General features: G+C 33.9%; 1 protein-coding gene across 5 annotated transcripts; it reads left to right on the top strand.

Annotated features, from left to right (window-relative positions):
* The first annotated feature begins 1528 nt into the window (after positions 1-1528).
* LOC148939926 (uncharacterized) lies at positions 1529-20798 on the top strand. Of its 5 annotated transcripts, XM_089105890.1 has the most exons (6): positions 1549-1684; positions 5327-5486; positions 8425-8564; positions 11537-11693; positions 14977-15037; positions 20486-20798. In XM_089105890.1, exons 4-6 carry the CDS (start codon positions 11568-11570, stop codon positions 20707-20709), a joined length of 411 nt encoding a protein of 136 aa, XP_088962016.1. In that variant the 5' UTR covers positions 1549-1684; positions 5327-5486; positions 8425-8564; positions 11537-11567; the 3' UTR covers positions 20710-20798. The 5 variants fall into 5 exon arrangements, with proteins under 5 accessions (XP_088962015.1, XP_088962016.1, XP_088962012.1 ...); XM_089105889.1 differs by lacking the exon at positions 8425-8564 and having other exon boundaries at positions 1529-1608; XM_089105886.1 differs by lacking the exon at positions 8425-8564.
* Positions 20799-20814: the final 16 nt, after the last annotated feature.

Raw genomic sequence — 20814 nt, 5'->3', positions numbered from 1 at the left:
TACCACGAACTGTCGGTTAATAATGCCAAATAATGTTAGTGTGAAAAAAAAGAATAAGTAACTTTTATATTATTTGTATGATTTGTGATAGATGTGTCTATATATATCTGGTCCAGGCATTAGATGGGTTGATATAAAAATTAGACTGCAATATGTGCTTTATTTGAAACATTGTTGGTCAGGGGGTTTATGGGAGGGGTGGGGGGTTAATCGGTGACTATACAGTAATTATGAGGTAACAAAAGAAAGGAAAGCATAGTAGAAAAAAACAATGAAAAAAAATGTATGCGTCGAGGGGGTATTTTCCGCCGGGGGGGGGGGTCTTGGAGACACCTCGGGAGAAGGATGTTTTTGTTCCTTACCATATGTACCCGGGCTAAGTGAAAAGCTTAAAAGAATTTTACAAAGCAATGATCTAAGGGCAGCTTTAAAGAGTCATAATACTTTGGGTAGTTTTCTAAATTCTGGGAAGGATCTAACTTCATTGAGGCAACAAAGTGGGGTTTATCAGATCCCATGTACTTGCGGAAGCTCATATGTGGGACGTACTAATCAGAGTTTAGAAATGAGATTATTACAACATAAAGATTCTATTTCTTCGGCTTTAAAGCAAGATTCTAAGTCTGAAGATTTTACTCCAACCCTTTCAGAACATATTTTTAATTTTCCAGACCCTTTTATTTTGTTCGAGAATGTCTCTTTGATTTCTAGAGATCGCGGTTTAAAGCAAAATTTCCGGTTCCGATGGAATTTTCCACAGGGGTACTTTCCGTGGAGGGTATTTTTCGCGGGGTTATTTTCAGCGGGAGAGTATTTTTCTACAAGGGCATTTCTTGTGAGGAGACGGGTACTTTCCAGTTTTATCCGCGGGGGGATTTTCCGGGGGATAAACACCCAAAACCTTAGAATCAGAATGAAATACCAATAATGTGTCAATTCTAGTCGAAATTCCCTTTTAATTTAAGTTTAAATTTACTTGTTTAATTTAGTTCTTGTTTGTTTTAAGTTTTAATGTTGCCCCATACTTTTAGGTTGAATTTTGTCTATTTAACTTACGTATCTAGAAACCGCAAACAATATTTGTTTTTAAATATTATTAATAAATTGCTGAGATTAATGACTGAATGAAAAACTGCTGCTGGTATTTACAGTTCAAATTAGTTCACTATTTTTTTTTTTTTTTTAAATTTTTTATTTTTTGCCGCAATATAAGCAATAAGTTTTTTAAGCTCTGTTTTACAATACCGTGCTCTGGCTCTAAAAACTAATTTGTAAAAGGATTGATTTAATACGCACATCCAATCCTTACTTGAGCCTTAAATCGACGCTAACACCGATTCTGGCTCCCGAATTCTAGCGACAAAATTCCATTTTGTTTTTTCCGCAAAAACTCCCCGAATCTTGAAGATTTGTCCCCGAAAACTCCCCGTGTTTTTAAGGCTTGTCCCCGAATTTTAAGATTCGAGAGTGGAAGCCCTGGTTCCCAACCTGGCTGAGAGAAAAAAAAGAATAAAAGCAAGATTCCGATTCCGTATTGTCATTTAAGAAAAGAGAGTTGGATAGTTTTGACTGAAAACCCCACTAAACGCCTTATAGAAGAAGAGATCTGTAACTACTCTGTCTATAGATTAAGTTTTGAACTGCCAACTAAGAGCTACATCTTAGTGCTTCACATAGGCCTAAGGCAATTATTCACTTGTGCTTAGCCTCATCTGCTTTTACTCGAACTTTGGATAGGGTAATATTTAGTAAAATTCTACTTTAGATACTTCTTTTCTATCTTGGAAAGGGGTTAGGTTAGGAAAATGAAACTTTCAGGGATGGGTCAACAGGCTAAAGTAGGCCTATGTCCCGGGAAGGTATTTTCAAGTATCTACCTTCCCTCCTCCCTCTAGAGGGCACTGAAATTTGCCTACATGACAGGTCTGGGCCTACATCGATTGAAATTTTGACAAAACAACATTTTAGGCTACCTAAATTTTCAGTTATCAGTTTCTTTTTCTCTGACTTTAGTTCTGAAAATGCAATTCATGTTATTTGAGTAGAATTGTAAGCCATATAATTTTTTTTTTCACCTACCTCCACTCCTCCCTATAGAGGGTCATGACCTTTAAAAATCTTTGTGTTGTAAAACTGAAATCTTGCAAAACAGATCTTCTGCTTAAATGAAGTACAACAAAATTGTTTTCAGCTCCACAACTCTGCTAAGTCCCAATTTATAAGGTTTTAAAGATTGAAATTATTAGCACTCAAAACAAGTCTGTTAAAGCTGTACATCAAGCTAGAGCTGATTACAAGCACAAGTTTGTAGACAAATTAAAAAGTGCCCTTGCAAAGCATTGGTGAAGAGTCATCAAAGAAGCCCTACTGTCATTTAAGTTGACATCAATTCCCTTGCTTCATGTTGAAGGGACAATGATCCAGTCAGGCCAGGAAAAGGCAGATGCTCTTGCACAAGTGTTTTCAAAGGTCTCCCAGCTTGATGATGACATAGTCTCTGCTCCCCCCTTTCTGCCACAAACATATGCAAAAATCAACAGCATTAACATAAGTATTAGGAAGGTGTTCAGAATGCTAAGCCAGCTAGATGTCACCAAAGCTTCATGACCTGACAAGATTTCCAATCTTATCCTTAAAAGATGTGCCTCTGAACTTGCTGGTCCTCTTGCCTCTCTCTATAGAAAATGATTTGCAGTGGGATTATTCCTGAAAGCCTGGAAAACTGCTCATGTGTTTCCTGTTCCAAAGGCAGAGTCTGACCTTACTAATAGGCCTGTTTTTTAGCACTAAGATCTTACATCTTTCTGCAAAGATTATTGTTTTTTAACTCATCTTTGTTCTAAGATCTTACAGCTCACAATGTTAGCAATAAGTGTGAAGACCGCCACTGTTCTGCCATATAGAACAATGATGAGAGAACTTTGATGATCTATTCATCATTGTTCTCAGACTGCTGATCAGAGAAGAATGATGAAAGACATTTGCACAAAAATGACAAAAAATATAAGATCTTTGTTCAAAGATTTCACTTTTAAGCATTTTCTGACAAAAGATGTAATATCTTAGCACATTGATGAGTGAAAAAATGCCCCTAATGTAGGATCATATCATCCAATAAGTCTGCTGTCCTCTGTAGGTAAAGTTTATGAAAGCATCATTAATGAGACCCTTTACCATTGCCTTGAGTCACATCTGTTGTTGGCAGACATGCAATATGGTTTTCACTGAAAATGGTGTATGTTAGACTGTCTGATTGCACAATATCAAGAGTGGGTTGAGCTCCTTTCTCAGGGGCATGATATTTGCCTTCTCTCCTTTGCCACTGCAAAAGCATCTGATTGTGTATGTATATGTATTGTGTATGGTATGAGGGACTTCTTTGTAAACTGAAAGCCTATCAAATTCATGGTTGACTATTTGACATGCTTGCTGACTTTCTTTGTCAATGATCATTGCAAGTTGTCTACAATGGCTTCATATCAAAAGAACACCCAGTTTTATCAGGACTACCACAAGGAAGTATTCTTGGGCCAACTCTTTTCTTGGTGTTCATAAACAACCTTGTGAAAAAACCTCACCACTTTGCAGATGACACAACAACAAAAAACATTAATTGCAAAAGACAAAGATCCCAGTGAACCCCACAAGGAGCTTCAGGCTGACCTGGAGAAAATTGAGGCATGGGCAGAGGCATGACTTGTAAGTTTTAACACATCAAAAACAAAAGAGCTCCTAATTTCTAAGTTGTGTAGTATGAGGGCTCATCCTGATTTTGTCTTCAAAGGAGAGGTAATAATGCGAGTTGATACACTACACATAGGCTACTTAATTTCTCTTTGAATCTCTCATGGACTGATCATCTCAGTAAAATCAGATCCTCTTGCAACAAAAAGTTAGGAGTTATCCTAAGATGCAAAAGTCTTCTCCCTGATGATTCTATTCTGTCACTTTTCAATTTGTGCATCAGACCTGTCATGGAATATGGATGTCCTCTCTTTGCTGGTGCACCAAAAAGCCAAATTGCTCCACTCCAACATATTCAAAATAGAGCAGTGTAAGCAGCACCCTCTGGCAACACAAAAGCTAAAACCCCACAGCTGATCCAGGAATAATTTCAATGTGGCATCCATGTTGGTTTTCTATAAGTACTTGTGTAACCCTCCATCAGAGGAGCTATTGAAGCTTGTTCCTGATAAAGCAAAGCCCTTGCAATCAACTTGCCAAAGTACATCTCATCAGGACTACCTTGAGCAGGGACTCCCCATGAAGAATATCTGAAAATGAGTTTTGCCAGGCAATTGGTTGCCACATGGAATAGATTGCTGGCAGAGGTAATCCCAGAAGATCCTACCCTTAATGCATTTAAGAGAAGGTATAACATGTACCTCAGTGTTAGAAGATGAGGTAGTTACCAGGACTTGCTGCAAACCATCATCTGTGATGGAGCCATGAAGCTTGTAATAAAAAAACCTACATTTTGAAAAAAAATTGATATAGCTTAAACTTCTATTCAAATAACAGGAAATGCATTTCCAGAACTAAAGCCAGAGAAAAAGACCAAAAACTGAATTTTAATTAAGGTAAAATGTTATCTTGTCAAAATTTCAATAGGTAGTCTATAGAACTGTCATGTAGACAAATTTCAGGACCCTATAGAGGGAGAAGGAGTGGAGGTATGTATTTCAAATACCTTCCTGGGACATATTTTAGCCTGTAGACCCATCCCTGAAAGTTTTATTTTCCTAACCTAACCCCTTTCAAAGATAGCTAAAAGTAGCTAAAGTAGAACTTTACCTAATATTTTTCTGCAAATGGCTGTTCTGTAGGATTCTTTAGTAGGAATGGTAAAATTCTAGTTTAGCTATTCTTTGCTGTCTTGGAAAGCATGGGCACCAATAAGCTTAATTTTAGGGGGGGCTTACCTGGTCTAATTGGCACTTCTAATGCTTAATAATAGAAATCTGAAAACAAAATATAGAAATAAGGCAGTATCATTCAGCCAGGGCAAGGGGGCTGCCCCCCTCCTATGGGCACCCATGATGGAAAGGGTTATTCTAGGAAAATGAACATTTCAGTAATGAATCCAGGGTCAAAAATATACTTTGGCAATTTATTGCCAAGCTTCCATGTTAACCCTCTTCTGATTTTCAATGCTTAGAAATTTGCCCATTGAAATTTTGACAAAACAACATTTTGTGTTAATTTTCAGTTTTTAGTTTCTTTTTCTTTGGATTTAGTGCTGAAAATGCAATTCCTGTTATTTGAGTAGAATTTGAAGCCAGAGACTTTCAATGTCTTTTTCTAAATTTAGGAAATCTACTTTCAGATCTTTGAAACCTCATATATTGGGATTGAGCAGAGTTGTGAAGCTGAAAACAGCATTTTCTTGTACTTCATTTTAGCAGAAGATCTATTTTGCAAGGTTTCACTTTCATTTCACAAAGAATTTTAAAGGTCACTGCCCTCTAGAGGAAGAAGGAGTTAAGGTAGGTACTTTAAGATACCTTCCCAGGATATACTTTAGTCTGTATACTCACCCCTGAAAGTTTCATTTTCCTAACCTAGCCCCTTTCCAAGATAGCAAAAAGGAGCTAAACAAGAATTTTACCTTCCATTTTTGTAATCTTTCTAAACATAGTTATCAATTCACTTGATTACTACCAAAATTCCCCCCCCCTTATAATTCCATATATAACCCTGATAACATAGCCTATTTCTCCATTAACCTACTCTAATTAGCTCATATGTTATGGGCCAGCTCCTAGGGTAAAAGACCTCTTTTTGGGAAAGGCCATGTTTCTTTGACATTGCAGAAATATAGAGATGGGTTTTAGGACCACCCCTATTTCACTACAGCATTATGGAATAGGAAGGTAGTAACATGAGCCCCACCTTCTTGGTGAAATTTTCCCCAATAATTTGTCAGCATAAATTAAAAATGCGTCTTTTTTGACAAGCAATTAAAAAGAAAAAAAAAACATATTTAATATTTTTGATGTAGGCTATAGAATAAATATTAAGATAAAAGTGTTACATATTTGGAATCAGAAGAAAATCAGCTTTCTGTTAATATGTGAATAAAACTGAAACACTGAAAAGATATATTTCTCAAAATAGGATAATTGGTATTATTAAAAAAAGGTCCTTGTAGGTAAGTCAATAAACTAATAATCTCAAGTGTTTGATCTTAATAATTTTAATAATAACCATATTAATGCACAGCTTAGATTTTTAGCTATTCATTGATATATACAATTACTCTCAATTCATCTTTGGTAACAAGGTGCAAGGGCTTTAGTTTTACATAATTTTGCTCAATTGGATACTGGTGTTTTACCCTATTTGTTTATTTTATTCAATACAGGAGAAAGCCATATGCTTATCATACTAAGAAAATTATTAATACAATAATAGAGCTATATTTGAATAGTTATCTTCTCAGTCAGGAATTTATCCCTGTGTGATTGAATGAGTAATTTACCAAAATGTTCTTATGTCTAAAAGTACATAGTCTGATTAATAGAAACATCAGTACTGTTCTATTAGCTGGACGCCATGCAAGAAGTGAAGTTTGGTTAATACTAATGAAATAAAACAAAATAGGATGAAAATATAATAGCTCAGAAACACATTTTGGCTATATATTTGCACATAAGGGGGTGGGGGAGGAGTTAAGCATCGAATATATTAAATAACCTAACCTAGGTAACCTTTTTCCCCTAAACCCCAAAAAACTAAAAGTAAAATATTGTTAACACAGTGAGAAACTACTGTTTGCAATCAAATTATCTTTTGAAACAACCTGTTTGACTAGTTTCTTTTATCATCTATCTTTCATGGCTTGCAGCTAATAGAACAGTACCAAAACATCCTGCATATTGTAAGTATTTGTTTTTTTAGTGTTTTCTATTAATTTTTATACATTTCTTGAGCTATATACAGGACCGTCAGTGGAGGAGGGGGGGGAGGTTTGCAAGTGAACTAATTATTTTATTGGAAAGAGGATAAAAAAGGAATTGAGTAGTATGCTTACCTTGTCCTTAAGTTAGTTAGGCTATGGAATCTGGTATATATTGTTGCTATTTGGCTCTTCAATCTACAGTTTCCAAATATAGCATAGGCTAGATATGTGGTCACTACAATAATAAATCCCCCTCCCCTTAATGTCAGGCATAATACATTTATCAGTAAACAGGATATTGAATTTTTTCTATTAGCCTATAGCTAGATAGAAGAGGAACTCACTATTTGATACATCTCTTTCCAAATATACTAATTGCTTCCCTTACAAATTTTATTTGGGTAACACTAGAAAGTTGGCTCTTGAGAAGGAAAAACTATAAAGTCAAACTTGAGGTTAAAAACTAACTTGGCTCTCACCAAGGGCACTGGTGGAAAATTTTCCAGGGGGAGGGGCAGGCGCCAAAATAGCAGTGGTGGTTGGGGGACAGTGAATATATTTCAGGACATTTTTTGTAGGAATAAGTTTATTTTTAAATACTTTTAGAAAAAAAAATCTCAAATAAAAAGAGCAATTAAATTGCATGTGAAATGAAACAAAATACAGTAAATTTTAAACTACAAGGATTCTTGGCAAAGGGATCACTTTGTTTAATCAATAATATATTTAATTATTATGCATTTAATCTTAAAAGAAAATCAGGGTCAAACCAAAATTACAGAAAGATTTATTGCTTCAATAGATTATAACAGATGTAGACTTGTCATTATGTAATTTCCTACTCCTTTGAATGGTTTACAGAAACAGTAGAGATACTCAAAAATCATCCTGCCTGCATAGATACCATGTCTTGATTTTATACCAGCCATGTAAAATGTACCTCTTTCATAACAGGACAATTCTCCGCCTTGAACTTTAACCCTTGTATATTCAGCCATTTAAAAAATTTACAGAATAGCAAAAGAAAAACTAAATTTGAACTTACTATCCAGCTGTCAAATTGATCCTGTTTCTTTTTATTAGCCTATTCAACTAAATAAAATGAACTGTTTAAAAAACATTTTGTCACAGGAGAATCTTATCAAATAGATTGTGATAAAAAAAACTGGAAGTAAAAAGTGACTTGGGCAAATATTCATCAAAACTAAAGATGGAATTCTCTTGACAATTGCTAGACCGAAAGTATTGGCTTTTTATGCTGATTCTAAATATATAAAATTATTTCAGTTTATTGTTACCCACCAAAAACTAAAAATTTGAGAAAATTTGCCTAGTTTTTGAAAAAAGGGGGAACACCCCCAGAAAAGTGAATGATCTTATTGAAAATCCATTTATTAGATAAATCAAATCCGAGAACCCCACCATAGAGGTTTCAAGCTCTAATCTTCAAAATGTGGGGTTTTGTGTTTTTTTTTCAGAAGAAACATTGTTGATGCATGTTTATTTTGTTTGCTTTTTCCCAGGGGTGATTGTGTCAAAACGGAGGCCCAAGATAATTGGGAGGGAGCTCATTTAAACGTGATCGCGACAAATGGGAGTGAATCATACATAGTCTTCTAGATGCTGGGTGAGGCGTCCGCAGCTGGTCCTGCAACAAGTACAAGTACGAATTGAAAGCTCTTTTTTAAGTTTATACAGGTTGGGCCTGGGGAAAGTCTAGTTTTCTGCCATTTTAGGGCACCAAATTTCAACTTTACCGCAAAGAGGACAAACATCAATTTAAAATTATGAGAAGCTAATTGATTTAAAAATATCAGTAGCTATATTTTAGGCTTCCCAGTTGCAAAAGAAGTAATACCAAATGGTGGCAGTACTGGATTCAACCAAGTTCAGTCACTTTATTTGTAATGAAATTAGGATATGTTTGGTGATCTGTAATTGAGTATCAGCTACAATGAGGGGGGAAGAAGTAATTCTTTAGGTGGGGATAGGGTAGATTGCTTAAAAAGTACATATTAATGGACACATTGCTTACTCTTCATGATGCTTCAGATAAATGTTGAAAGAGGTTGGGGGAAGTTGAAATCAATTAAAATGTTTCTCTATGCAGCTAAAATATTACATTCCCATATTTATCAGCACAGAGGTCAAAAAGGCAAGGCAGGCCATCATCAGCCCCACCAGGAAACTTCTTTGGGGTGGCAAATACTGCTAGGAACTTAGTTTTAGCAATTTCAAATGGTAATATTTTTCTTTTTCTATTTATATGAAGTACTTCAATTTATTTAGACAAATGTATGTAATACATTTATTGATAAGAAAATCCTACTTTAGAGTTTGTGATGGCTTCAGGTCCTTAGAATATCAAAAGTGTGTCTCCTCTTTAGCTCCTTACTCTTTACTGTGAAGTTTGGCTTTTGTCCAAATTTTAAAAGAAAATTTGCAATTGGAGAAAAAAAGATTTTTCTAAGCAGTAGAAACTTTTGTTTAATGAGCAACGTGTTGAGAAGGTGACAGTCCCCCTTATATACAAAGTAATTTCAATTTATTTTGAGTTTTAAACTTGCTCCTTACTTTAGTTGAAAAAAAATTTCCTATTTGTTTAATTACATTTCATGAGACTGTACAGAATTATGAATACGATACTTTAGGTAATGCAGAAAAAAGATCAATATTTCAATGATCTCTGTTTTGATTTTGAAAGTAATTTCAATTTATTTTGAGTTTTAAACTTGCTCCTTACTTTCAGTTGAAAAATCTTTTTTTTTTATTTAATGATGCTTAGAGACAAACATTTTTCTAATGGCAATGGAGAAAGTATGTCAATTAAAGTAGAAGTATATAAAAATGAAAAAAAATAAGTAATTACTAAAAATAGCCTACTTACAAAACCTAAGATATAAACTCCCAGCAGTCAGTTCTGTTGAGTAATGCTGAAGGGTGAAGCGTTGACGGATATTTTTTAACAATATTGACAGTTTTCAACTTGGTTATCAAACACCAAAATATATAATGCCTTTAAACTACTCAGTGTTTATAGAAAGTAACGCATTATCAAAGTAGTTTGTTCAACGGAAAACGTTAAAACTAAGATTATGAAAATCAAATAAAAAAATTTTATTAAATATTTCTGTTTAATTTTGAATACCATGTATCACCCCACCCATAACAGACAAATGTATAGCCATAACAATATATTCGTTTTGTGCTTTTTTATTGATTGATACATTGTAAAACCAGTTACTCAGTACAGACTTGGGGTATCCACTTTAGCATAAGTGATTTTGCTGAATTTTGGATGAAAAAAACTATTTTAAATAAGTTAAAAATGTGATTAATAATAGAAAAAGCTTGATAATATGATTAATATAAATATGCTGGATATTACTACTACTGCTACTAACAACTCACAGTAGCACCCAAGCTACCTGAGGCCAACATAGCTATACACATTCCCACTCCATCTCAATCACAAATAAGCCAAAGTTTAAAAGAAAGAAAATGAAATCTTGATTTTCGTGCTGTAGAAAAGGGAGGTTTCTGCAAGAGAAATTAAAAGTACTTCTTCTGCAAATGCACAAGGTTATCCTTATAATTTCTAATTTAGCTTACTACAGAACTCAGTTCTCCTTGGTTACCCATGTTACATAGGGCAATGAAAAGTATTTGTGGTGATGTAAAGAAATCCAAATGGTAGCAAAGAATGCCATGTGTTCCCCATGTTTCAACCGTGCTCTAAATCTTTCTGTGTGAAAACTTCTTCTGTCCAGAGTGTTAGAATGTCCATTGAAGTAATAATAGAAGCATTTGCTTTTTTGGTGCTTCTACAAAGCACAATTTTACCCAGAGTAATGAAATAGTGTTTTAACCAGAGTAATGGAAGCACGACTATCTGACATGTGTGAAATGCGCTGGATTGAAAGGCAAGATTCCTTAATGTAGTTTGTGGCAGAGCCCCCTAATATTGTGGAAGCTCTTGAGATCATCAATGGCTGAGCACAATGCACAACAATAGCAAAAGCAAAATCCTTTTTGAATACTGTCACATCCTCCAATCTGATTGTAACTGTTTACACTCTTAATAACATATCTGGACTGATTTAAATGCTCAGTTGACTATTTCAGAAGAAGAGTTTCCAACTCTAAAACTGTTTCAAATATTTAATAAAGTATTTTTGAACATACACCTTTCGACAGCCAGTGTTCTTCAGTATATACGGCCAATTGCTGGGTCTTCATCATTTTTATTGCACAAATTTGCAAATAAACACATATTCAATGTATTGCTTTCTTGTTTTGTTGATTGTATTAATCACAAATTGATGCAATCTATCACTCAAATTTTCTGTTACTAGATGTTGCTGATGGATGACAGTGAATTACACTGACCATTTAATGAGTAAAAGTCACTGAGCTTCATAAAATATTATTTTTCTGCATTCATATTTAATTTCTTCACTATTTAATCCAGATGAATTTTAATGGGACCCCATTTACGTGAATTCCCACGTTGTTTTGTCACACCAACATAGATGTCTTCTGGGGGTCCACCTGGACCGCTTTCAGAATCACTTGTTTAACTGAAGGTGTCTTTTCTTCTTTTTTTGAAATACTCTTTCTTTTCTTTTCCTGCAGACTTGCAAAATTGTCTTTTGTTTTGTCAAGGATGTCATCTGATTCAACTATCCAGTATTACAATGTGGGGCGAGGCAGGAAAATTGAGTATATATCGAATAATGATGACAATGACCAGCCTCCCCAAATCAGACCAATTATGAAGATGTCAGCCATGGTAAGTTTGCCTCCTTATAGTCTTTATTTTTACCTTTTTGATCTTTTTACCTTTTTGATCTTATATAAATGCTTCATCTTTTTCTTACAGCACCACGATCAATGAAAATGAAATCTGATTGTTCAGAATTGGCTGAATGGAAAGTAGCATAACCATGTATTTCTTTAAAACTGGGAAAAATCTGAAATTCAGTTTTAAACAGTAACAAACTGTATAAAAGGAGTGAATTGGCACAATAGTAACCAAAACTCTCAAAAAAAGAATATTGATAACAGTTATTACTTTAAAAGAATCGGTTTTTTATACTGATTTCAAATATATAAGATACATTAAAGTTTAATGTTGTCCATCAAAAACTGCAAGCCTGAGAAATTATGCCTGAATTTAACAACAGTGGGTGTACCCCCAAAACTCAAGCAATCTTAATGAAAATCATACTATTAAATTCAGCATATCAGAGAGCCCTGCTGTAGAGGTTAGAAGCTTCTATCTACAAAAATGTGGAATTTTGTATTTTTGGCAGAAGAAAGATCATGGATGTGCTGTGCTTCCTTTTTTTACTCTCTCTTTCTCTCTCTCTCTCTCTCTCTCTCTCTCTCTCTCTCTCTCTCTCTCTCTCTCTCTCTCTCTCTCTCTCTCTCTCCTCTCTCTGCAATTATGCAGTTTTTGGTAGTAGTTGGAGCCTAACGTTAAAACATGGGTGAAATATAACCTAAAAATATTTGGCTCCAAACAGCTTAAGAAGGTGTAGATTTCCTTTGAAGTTGTAGATTTCCTTTGAAGATGTTTTTGTTTTCGGGAATCAACAGTTCATTAGTGTTTGAATTTTATGGACACATAGCATGGTCAAACTTAACTTATTAGTTTTGTTTGTTTATTTCCATGATTTAACATGGCAGCACTGATGAAAATGTGGTAGTGCCATATTAAATTGATAATTTTAAATTGAATAGGAGAAAAATCATAGAAAATCACGGTTTCAGGTAGAAATAGACCTAAGATGGGTTTATTTCAGGTTGGTCAAATTCATCAATTTAAGTGAATTATATGAGAATGTCCAAAAGCATAGAAAAATCCCAATGTTTTGGGAGGGAAACATGGCCTGCTTCACCCAATCTCGGGCCTATCCAGAGGTGGTTTTATGGGGGACAAAAGGGCACTTACCCCGGGCACAGAAATTTTAGGTATTGCAAAATTTCAAATGAATAATCTAACAATTTTAATTATTTTTTAATTTATATTAAAATAAAATAGATGAGCATAGTTGGCTGTATAATTTCGCAGAGGCTAAAGTAAGAAAAGTTGGATTTAGATAAATGGAAATTTTTGTTAAAATTTGGCCTGAAAATTTTTGGGAGACAGGGAGGGAGGGGGCACTAATTGAGATGTGGCCCCAGGTGCAAGAGAGGCCAGAACCTCCACTGGGCCTTTCATCAATGTTGTTGCTTCCAAAATTTATTCCAGGTTGTTTTCAAAGCATAAAATACATCCCATCTTATCATTCTGTATTTTTGGAGAGAAGTTTGAATTTTAGTTACTTGACTAATTATGAGATATCATGGAATGGGGATATTGTGCATGTTGGTTAAAAAAGTGAGAATCCAGAAGTGAGATTTTTCATAAATTACAACTGTAGAGATTCTCTTAAACAGTGCTCACAGACAGTTCTAGCTAGAATTCCATGTATGAACATGGATGTCTGTCCAGGCACTTATTTGTGTATATAGAAATCTAGTCAGATATACACATAAACGCTACTTTTATGCACAGATGATGAATATAGCGACGAAAGTAGCTTCCTGAATTTCAGAATTTTAAGGCCTATGTACCTTTTGTATACTCTAGACCTGAATGCTTTGACCATAAATTGTGCAGTAAGTGCATAGTTTTATGTGCAAACATGAGCTTCCTGGGTATAAATGTTTGACAATACATGTGTCAATGCAATGAGTTTAGCTAGATGTGCATGTGAACACCACTTTAAAATATTTTGCCAAACTGACTACACATTTCTTGACTCTAAGACCTTTAAAAGTCCATTTCATTAAAGAAAAATCGAATACTATATATATTAGAGATGCTTGATAGTTGTATGAATCAAGGACTATTTCTTGAAGATTTATTGGAGCAGTTGGCTATCAAGGCTGCTAGAATTCAAACATAACTTTGTATAATTTACAATATTTACCAAAATGCTGTGGAGAGTAACTTTCAGTGGGATTTCAGTGACTTTCAGTCTTGCACTTTGAAAGAGTAATTTGGAAAACCGAATAATTTGAAAGAGAAAAAAAAAGGTTGTTTGTCTTCTAAAATCTGAATTTATTAGTCCATGGGTAGGTACTTATGTTGGGTATGAGGGGGGAGGGGTGTTCGGTCAGGGCCAATAAACCGCTTCCATATCGAAGTTTTAAGCAATTTGTCCATCGAGCTCTTGTATTTTCCTTATAATTTCCTTTTTCTTAGGACTTTGATGTTAAGTCTCCTTCCAAACTGTCACTTCTCTGGAAATTCAATATACTTACCTCTTTCTGGGCAAAACTTTCTTTGTGACTCTGGTTCTGGTGAAAACTGAACCTTTTTCTTATACTTTGGTGTAGATGTTTACTTGATGCCTTTTGTTAAACTTTGCTGATGGCTCTTTGGAGAAAGCAGAAATCTCAAGCTTCTGACTCTTTGTACAAATGAGATAACTCACCAAATTTCAGCCAGAACCACTTTTAGACTATGATAGAAATAATATAGAAATGATACAATGATAGAAATAGTTCATCACAACTAGTTTTCATACTCTGCTCTTCTGTAGTTTGAATTTGGCTGGATGATTCTCTTTGTCTATTATTTTTTTTAATCATAAACATTTCAGGTTTATTAAAATCAGTTAAAGAGCTTATTTGTACATAAGTATTTGTAAGATTTGAATTTCAATGGCTCATGTGTGTAAAGGCAGTCAGTTACTCCACTTTGAGAAATTAGTTTCAAGTAGCGTCTTTGCTGTTTACCCAAAAAATACTTGGTGAAAGTGCTTCACCAAGCTGATGATTGATTGGACAGATCCGTATTGATGTTTTTTTTATGGATATTTTGCTGCTGAGTTTGAAGAGAGTGATGAAGGTGAATTCATTCGACAACATCTTTTTCAACAAAAAATTTACCTTTTTTATCATTATCAGTCGAATTCGCTCTGTTAATATTTTTAATGTTTACTACCTGTTTTCACCTAATTTAGATGAAATAGATATTTTGAAAACAGGAAATCTTTTTCATATTTATTACCTGTTTTTAGGCTGGCTATAATGTTAAAACCAATGATGAGCTTTTGAACTATTTTTGCGGAAATAAAGAAGGTAAGCTTATTAATGTTTTTCGTTCTTTTTTGCTCTTAAATTGTTTTATAACATAAGTTTCATAAATTAAGATTAAATACATATATTTAAAAATTGATCAATCTTCATAATTACATAGTCCTAGGGAAATTGTTAGTCGTTATTGATTGAAACTTGGAGTCTTCAGAATTCTAGGGGTTGACCCAAAAGCCCCGTTCTCCTTGCCAGTCTGGATGGCATACAACTTTCATGTTAAAAAAGGATAATCTTTAAAGAAAAGGGTTTAGCAATTCCAAAAAACACACAAATTACCATAGGATACTTTAAAAATTAAATTTGTATTTTGGATTTTTGCTAAATGCTGAGTCGGTTTCTGAAGGGTTCTTTAGCCTAGTCGACAAATTTGGCGTTAAAATTCAACTTTCATGTTAAAAATGAATTTCTTATAGAAAAACTTTAAAAACAAAATACGTATTTCAGCTTTTTTGTTGAATCCCGAATCAGCTTTCTGATTTGAGATTCGGCCAAGTTGAAGAACCAGATTTCGAAATGCAGCTTCAACGTTTAATAAGAAATGTTTATGGATATACTTTAAATATACTTTAAATACAAAATTATCCAGGTTTGACTGAATGCTGAATCAACGTTCTGAATGACGCTTCTCCCAAGTTGAAAAGGCAGACTTTTTAATACAACTTTTATTCTAAAATAGATCTTTTTTAAACCTTAGTATAAACCTTAAAGTAAAATTCGTATTTCAACTTCTAATGAATGCTGAACCAGCGTTCTGAATGATACCTCTGCCAAGTTGAAAAAGCAGACTGTGAAATACAATTTTCATGTTAAATTAAATGTTTTTATGGATATTAGTCAGCTTTCCGACTGATTTCGACAGCTTTCTGTTCTGAATGATGTCCTTCACATTCTGTACGATATTTTTTTTCATAAATAATCAGCGTTCTGAATGATGCTTCTGCCAAGTTGAAAAAGTAGGCTTTAATATAAAACTTGAAAGAAAACGATTCTACAATTTTGAAAAACCACAGCTTACCTTGTTTTCAAAACAAAATTCGTAATTCAGCTTTCTGCTGAATGCGGAATCAGCGTTCTGGTTGTTGATTTTGGTAAGTTGAAAAAACAGATTTTGAAATGCAACTTTGTCATTAAATAAGATATTTTTATGGATGTACTTTTAACACAAAATTAGTCTGCTGAATGCTGAGCTAGTGTTCTGAATGATGCTTCTGTCAATTTGAAAAAGCAGACTTTGACATCAGCTTTCACGCTAAAATTGGTATTTTTCCTAATGATACACTTTAAAAACAAAATTCATATTTCAGATTTGTAATTGATGCTAAATTGCGTTCTGAATGCTACTTTTGCCAAGTTGAAAAGGTAGATTTTGAAATACAACTTTCAAGTTAAATAAAATATTTTTTAAGATCTAATTTGAAAACAATGTTCGTATTTCAACTTTTTGCTGAATGCTGAAACAGCGTTTTGAATGATACCTCTGCCAAATTGTAATAGCAGATCTTGAAAAACAATATTTATGTTATATAAGGTATGTTTTCAATGATTAACTTTAGAAAAAGAAATCGTAGTTTGGTTTTCTGCTGAATGCTGAATCAGCGTTCTGAATGATGCTTCTGCTAAGATGAAAATACAGATTTTGAAATACTACTTTAACGTTATAAAGATATTCTTTAAAAAAATTTATTGTATTATTTCGAAAAATCAGAATCTACCTTGCTTTAAACACAAAATTTGTTTTTCAGCTTTAGGATTCTTTTAATCAGTCAAAAAATGTATTTAAGAAAAAAAAATGTTCTTAAATTATGTCTTTTCTTTTAAGTGATTGCTCCTGGGACAGTATACTTAATTTGTCCTACAGTCTTTAATACAAAGGGTATATTTTTTCTAAAAGAGTGAACACATTGGCGCATACTTCATCTTCATCCCAATACACTGCATAATGCTCTTTCTCCCTTGTCACAAATTGGATGAGGCAATTCAATATTTGTTTATGCTTATGTTCTGTGCCCAAGTCTTTGGTCGACTGTTTACTCTAATGGCACTTTTTTCAGTGATGATGTCTTAAACAGTGGTGTCTTTTAGGGAGGGGGAAGGGAGTGGTTAAAAACTACTGCTTAAGCAGTGGTTTTTCTCCAACAATTTGGAGAAAAAAAATTATTATATAGCTATGCCCCTTGACGCTCCTGATGTGGACCCCTCTTACTCCCTCCCCCCAATGAAATTCTGGAGCTAAACTCCTGGTCTTAAGGTATACAGCTACTCCAGTTAGAGAAATTAGTTTCAAGGAGCGTCTTTGACTTTAATCTAAAAAACCTAGCGAAAAAGCTTCACCAAGCTAATGTTAAACAAAGTTTGTTTAACAACAAATTAATCTTTACTTCAATTTGTTTGACAACAAATGTTTGACAACATACTGTCGACTATTTTTCTTTAGTCCTTTAATTTTAATATTTCAACATATGACATATAATTTTGCTAAGAAACTTGTGAATATAGTTGCATTGTTTTATTTGTTAGCAGATTTAAGTCATTTTCTAAAAAGAGGTCTGAGGTATTACATCTAATGACATGAGCATCTTGTCCTTTTGGTATAATCTACAGCTGTAGACTTGTCATTAATTCGCATGTTTCATAGGGAACACGAATCCCAAGCTATTAATGTGTTTATGCAAAGTGTTCTAATTTAAAGTCAACGTAGTCTAAACGGTTTGGCGTTATTCCAGCCTCGAAGAGCTCTTCTTCGAGTTCGGTTCGATCTTCAAGTACTTAATTGAGTTGTTTGTTTCTTTTCAATATGCCACTGACAGAATTTCAGACATGAATCAAAATGTTGCAAAAAATGACGAATTGTTTAATTTTTAAAATACAGGTCTGCAGGGGTCTGAAGTTTTGAGAGGGGTTGAAAAGTTAAGACAAAAAAACAGTTTTGGCAACCATTTTTCCGGGGAGGGAGGGATCCTTTCCACCAATCTCAGGGGTAAAGCTTGTGTCGGATTAAAAATTGAATTGTAATAGTTTGATGTGTTTCTCCTGTAACATTATTTTATTCTGAGTTGGTCTGTGTTTCAACGCTCTATGAGAGAATGGAGCGTCGACACTTGCTCTTTTTATTACGAAATATCTAGTTTCGTTCTATGATATTTTGTTCTATGTTCTGTGATATTTTGTTCTATGTTCTATGATCTATGATATTTTGTTCTATGTTCTATGATATTTTGTTCTATGTTCTATGATATTTTGTTCTATGTTCTATGTTCTAGATATTTCAGAACTCGAGCTTAAACATGAGTTCCTTAATTTTTTAATGTTTATTAGGCTAATGAATATTTTTTTTTTAGTTAATTATATTCATAATAAGAAAAAGAAACACTCCCTGTCCTTTGTTTTGTATTCTTGCGTGAACCTACCTGCAAAAAAAGGAGGTGTCCACTTTTTGGCCTGTAAATGTACTTTTAGTCTTTCATCGAGTAGCAGTGTTTATCAGACATCCAAGGGTGGGCTAAGCTTTGATTAATAATTTAAAATATAGGTAAAAGGTAAAGAATGCGGCACTGAACTTCACAGTCCTTACCATCGGTGCTGATCCCCGTTTCATGGCCCTTCATCCAGGAAGTGCAATGGGGGATTGGGGCCAGCCACTCTGTTCTTTGACCGAACCTTCCTGTTTACCTTCCCCAAATTTATCAAAGGTACCCATTTAGAGCTGGGTCGACTTGGGACGAGCTTATAAAGTCACGCCACTGACCTCCGTTTCAAACCAAAAAACGCTTTGACCCCGTTTCAAACGCAATACCAGGACTCAAACCTCTGTCCTCAAGGCCAAAGGATTTCACGCCTAACGCGCCAACCACTTGGCTAGTACGGCTGTATAGAATATAGACCAAAACAATGTAATACCTAAGAAAATTTCAATATAAAAGATATAAATTTATTTGTAAACTAAAATTTACTAGAAGCAAGTAGCCAAATTTCATCAATTGGTGTTCAGAAAGGATAATTTTATTGTATCAATCCCCTTTTGAAACAATAAAAATAAAATCGTACGTTCCGTATTATTAGCCCAATTCCTTTAAATATTGCTGTGAAAGTGCTTAGAGAGTTTAGTTGGTTTAATTGGATCTTAATGTTTACTTTTTCCATTCATTTTCCATTCATATAACATTTTTTTAAACATTTGTGAGAAAAATATTTCGGTCGTTGCTATAAAAAAAAAAAAAAAAAAAAAAAAAAGACACTTCAGAAAGAGTATGAAAATTGTGAAGGATTTAACCAAAAATGTATTAAACCTGGATTAAATCAAAGGTGGTTATAAGTACTTCGCAAGTGAAATGACCCAACAAGATTACATGGCAAAGATATCCCCACCCTAAATAGATTTTTATTGCTAACAGTTCGAGACAAGTTTCCAACTTGTTGGGGAGAATGGCCAACGTGCCATTCTCCCCAATAAGTCTATTTATTTTAGTTGTATTATTTTTACTAGAGTGCATTCCATTCGAAACTACTTTTGGGAATCTTCTAAACTTTTTCTTCTTAGTCTGTTTATTTTAGTTGTATTATTTTTACTAGAGTGCATTCCCGAAGGTGTTTTTTTCCTTCAAAAGTACTTCTGGGAATCTTCTAAACTTTTATACTCCTCGCCCTTGCTCATGATTTTTCTTCTCCGTTCATGATTTAATCTTGAGCAGGTTGACTCGATTATTTTTTTTTTAGCGTGTTTCTGTTATTGGTGTATTTTACTTTACTCTAGTGTAGGTTTCTTTCTTTTAATGTATGTGTGTATTGTCTATTGTTTTGCGGTGTAGCGTCATGGCGTTGTTAGGCCTCAAACAGGCCGAGCTCCTGGTGCTAAACAAACGTTAGCGGTGCTTATTTAAATAAAAATGTAGTAATTCTAGTAAAAATTCTTTACGATTTAATTCAAATTAATTTTTGGAAGTAAAATGAGGAAGTTTTTCGTAAAAAAATTCCCAATTGTGGTGTCAGTTCAAAATATTGGCACGTGAATACCAGTAAGAAAAATTTCCTACGCGTAGCATTTAAATAAATATCAAATTATTATTCCAGAAGTGACTTATGCCAAAAGGATTTTTCTGTATGAATGATTTACTATTTACTTAAATAACTATAATAACAATTAATTTAATTATCTAATTGTCATGAATTCTGGCAAACATTCAAGGATTTAAATTAATTGTTGAAAGATTGATAAATCCATCAGATGTAAAACGAAATGATCAAATAGGTTCACTTTTCTCAAAATGGTATTTTAGATTTGTAAGGTCAAAAAAAGAGAAAAAGCCAGACCATGGGACCCTGAATCCGTAATTTTGTTCCTAAGATGGGGCCAAAAATGTCAAAATGAGGTCAAAACATTAGAAGCGCAAGCGAAAATTATTTCCTTGAAAAATAATAAGTTTTATTTTCTTTCAGAAGTCAAACCCGGCTTGCAGAGTATCCCATCAACAAGCTCCTCGTCAGGCTCTGAGCCAAGCGATGAGCAGTTCGAAGACATGCTCTTGGAATGCAAAGATTATCAAGAAAATTTTGAAAATATAATTTGTAATACAAAAGATAAAAGGAAATCAAAAGAAAAGCCAGCCTCTAGGGTGGAAAAAAGTGCTTACGATAAGGAATTCCCCGTTTTACTTAAATAGGGTTTCAATTAGAATTTTATGGAAATGACTACAAAAGCTGGATTTTTTAGACAGAGGGAAAAAAATATACGCAATTTTTGCAATTTTTGGGGAAAACATGCTAAA

The sequence above is a fragment of the Artemia sp. Qi Xiang Cuo genome, chromosome 20 (assembly GCF_049724085.1).
Source record: "Artemia sp. Qi Xiang Cuo chromosome 20, ASM4972408v1, whole genome shotgun sequence".
NCBI classification, from domain to species: Eukaryota; Metazoa; Arthropoda; class Branchiopoda; order Anostraca; family Artemiidae; genus Artemia; species Artemia sp. Qi Xiang Cuo.
The sequence above is the reverse complement of the archived record's forward strand: the minus strand, read 5'-3'. Positions and strand labels throughout refer to the sequence as shown.

What these genes read in the sequence shown, in the direction of transcription:
- LOC148939926 (XM_089105889.1), top strand. Translation starts at nt 11,568, where the DNA reads ATGTCATCTGATTCAACTATCCAGTATTACAATGTGGGGCGAGGCAGG. An exon ending in TTATGAAGATGTCAGCCATG is followed by an intron (nt 11,694 to 14,976) that starts GTAAGTTTGCCT and finishes ACCTGTTTTTAG; the next exon opens with GCTGGCTATAATGTTAAAAC. An exon ending in TTTTTGCGGAAATAAAGAAG is followed by an intron (nt 15,038 to 20,485) that starts GTAAGCTTATTA and finishes ATTTTCTTTCAG; the next exon opens with AAGTCAAACCCGGCTTGCAG.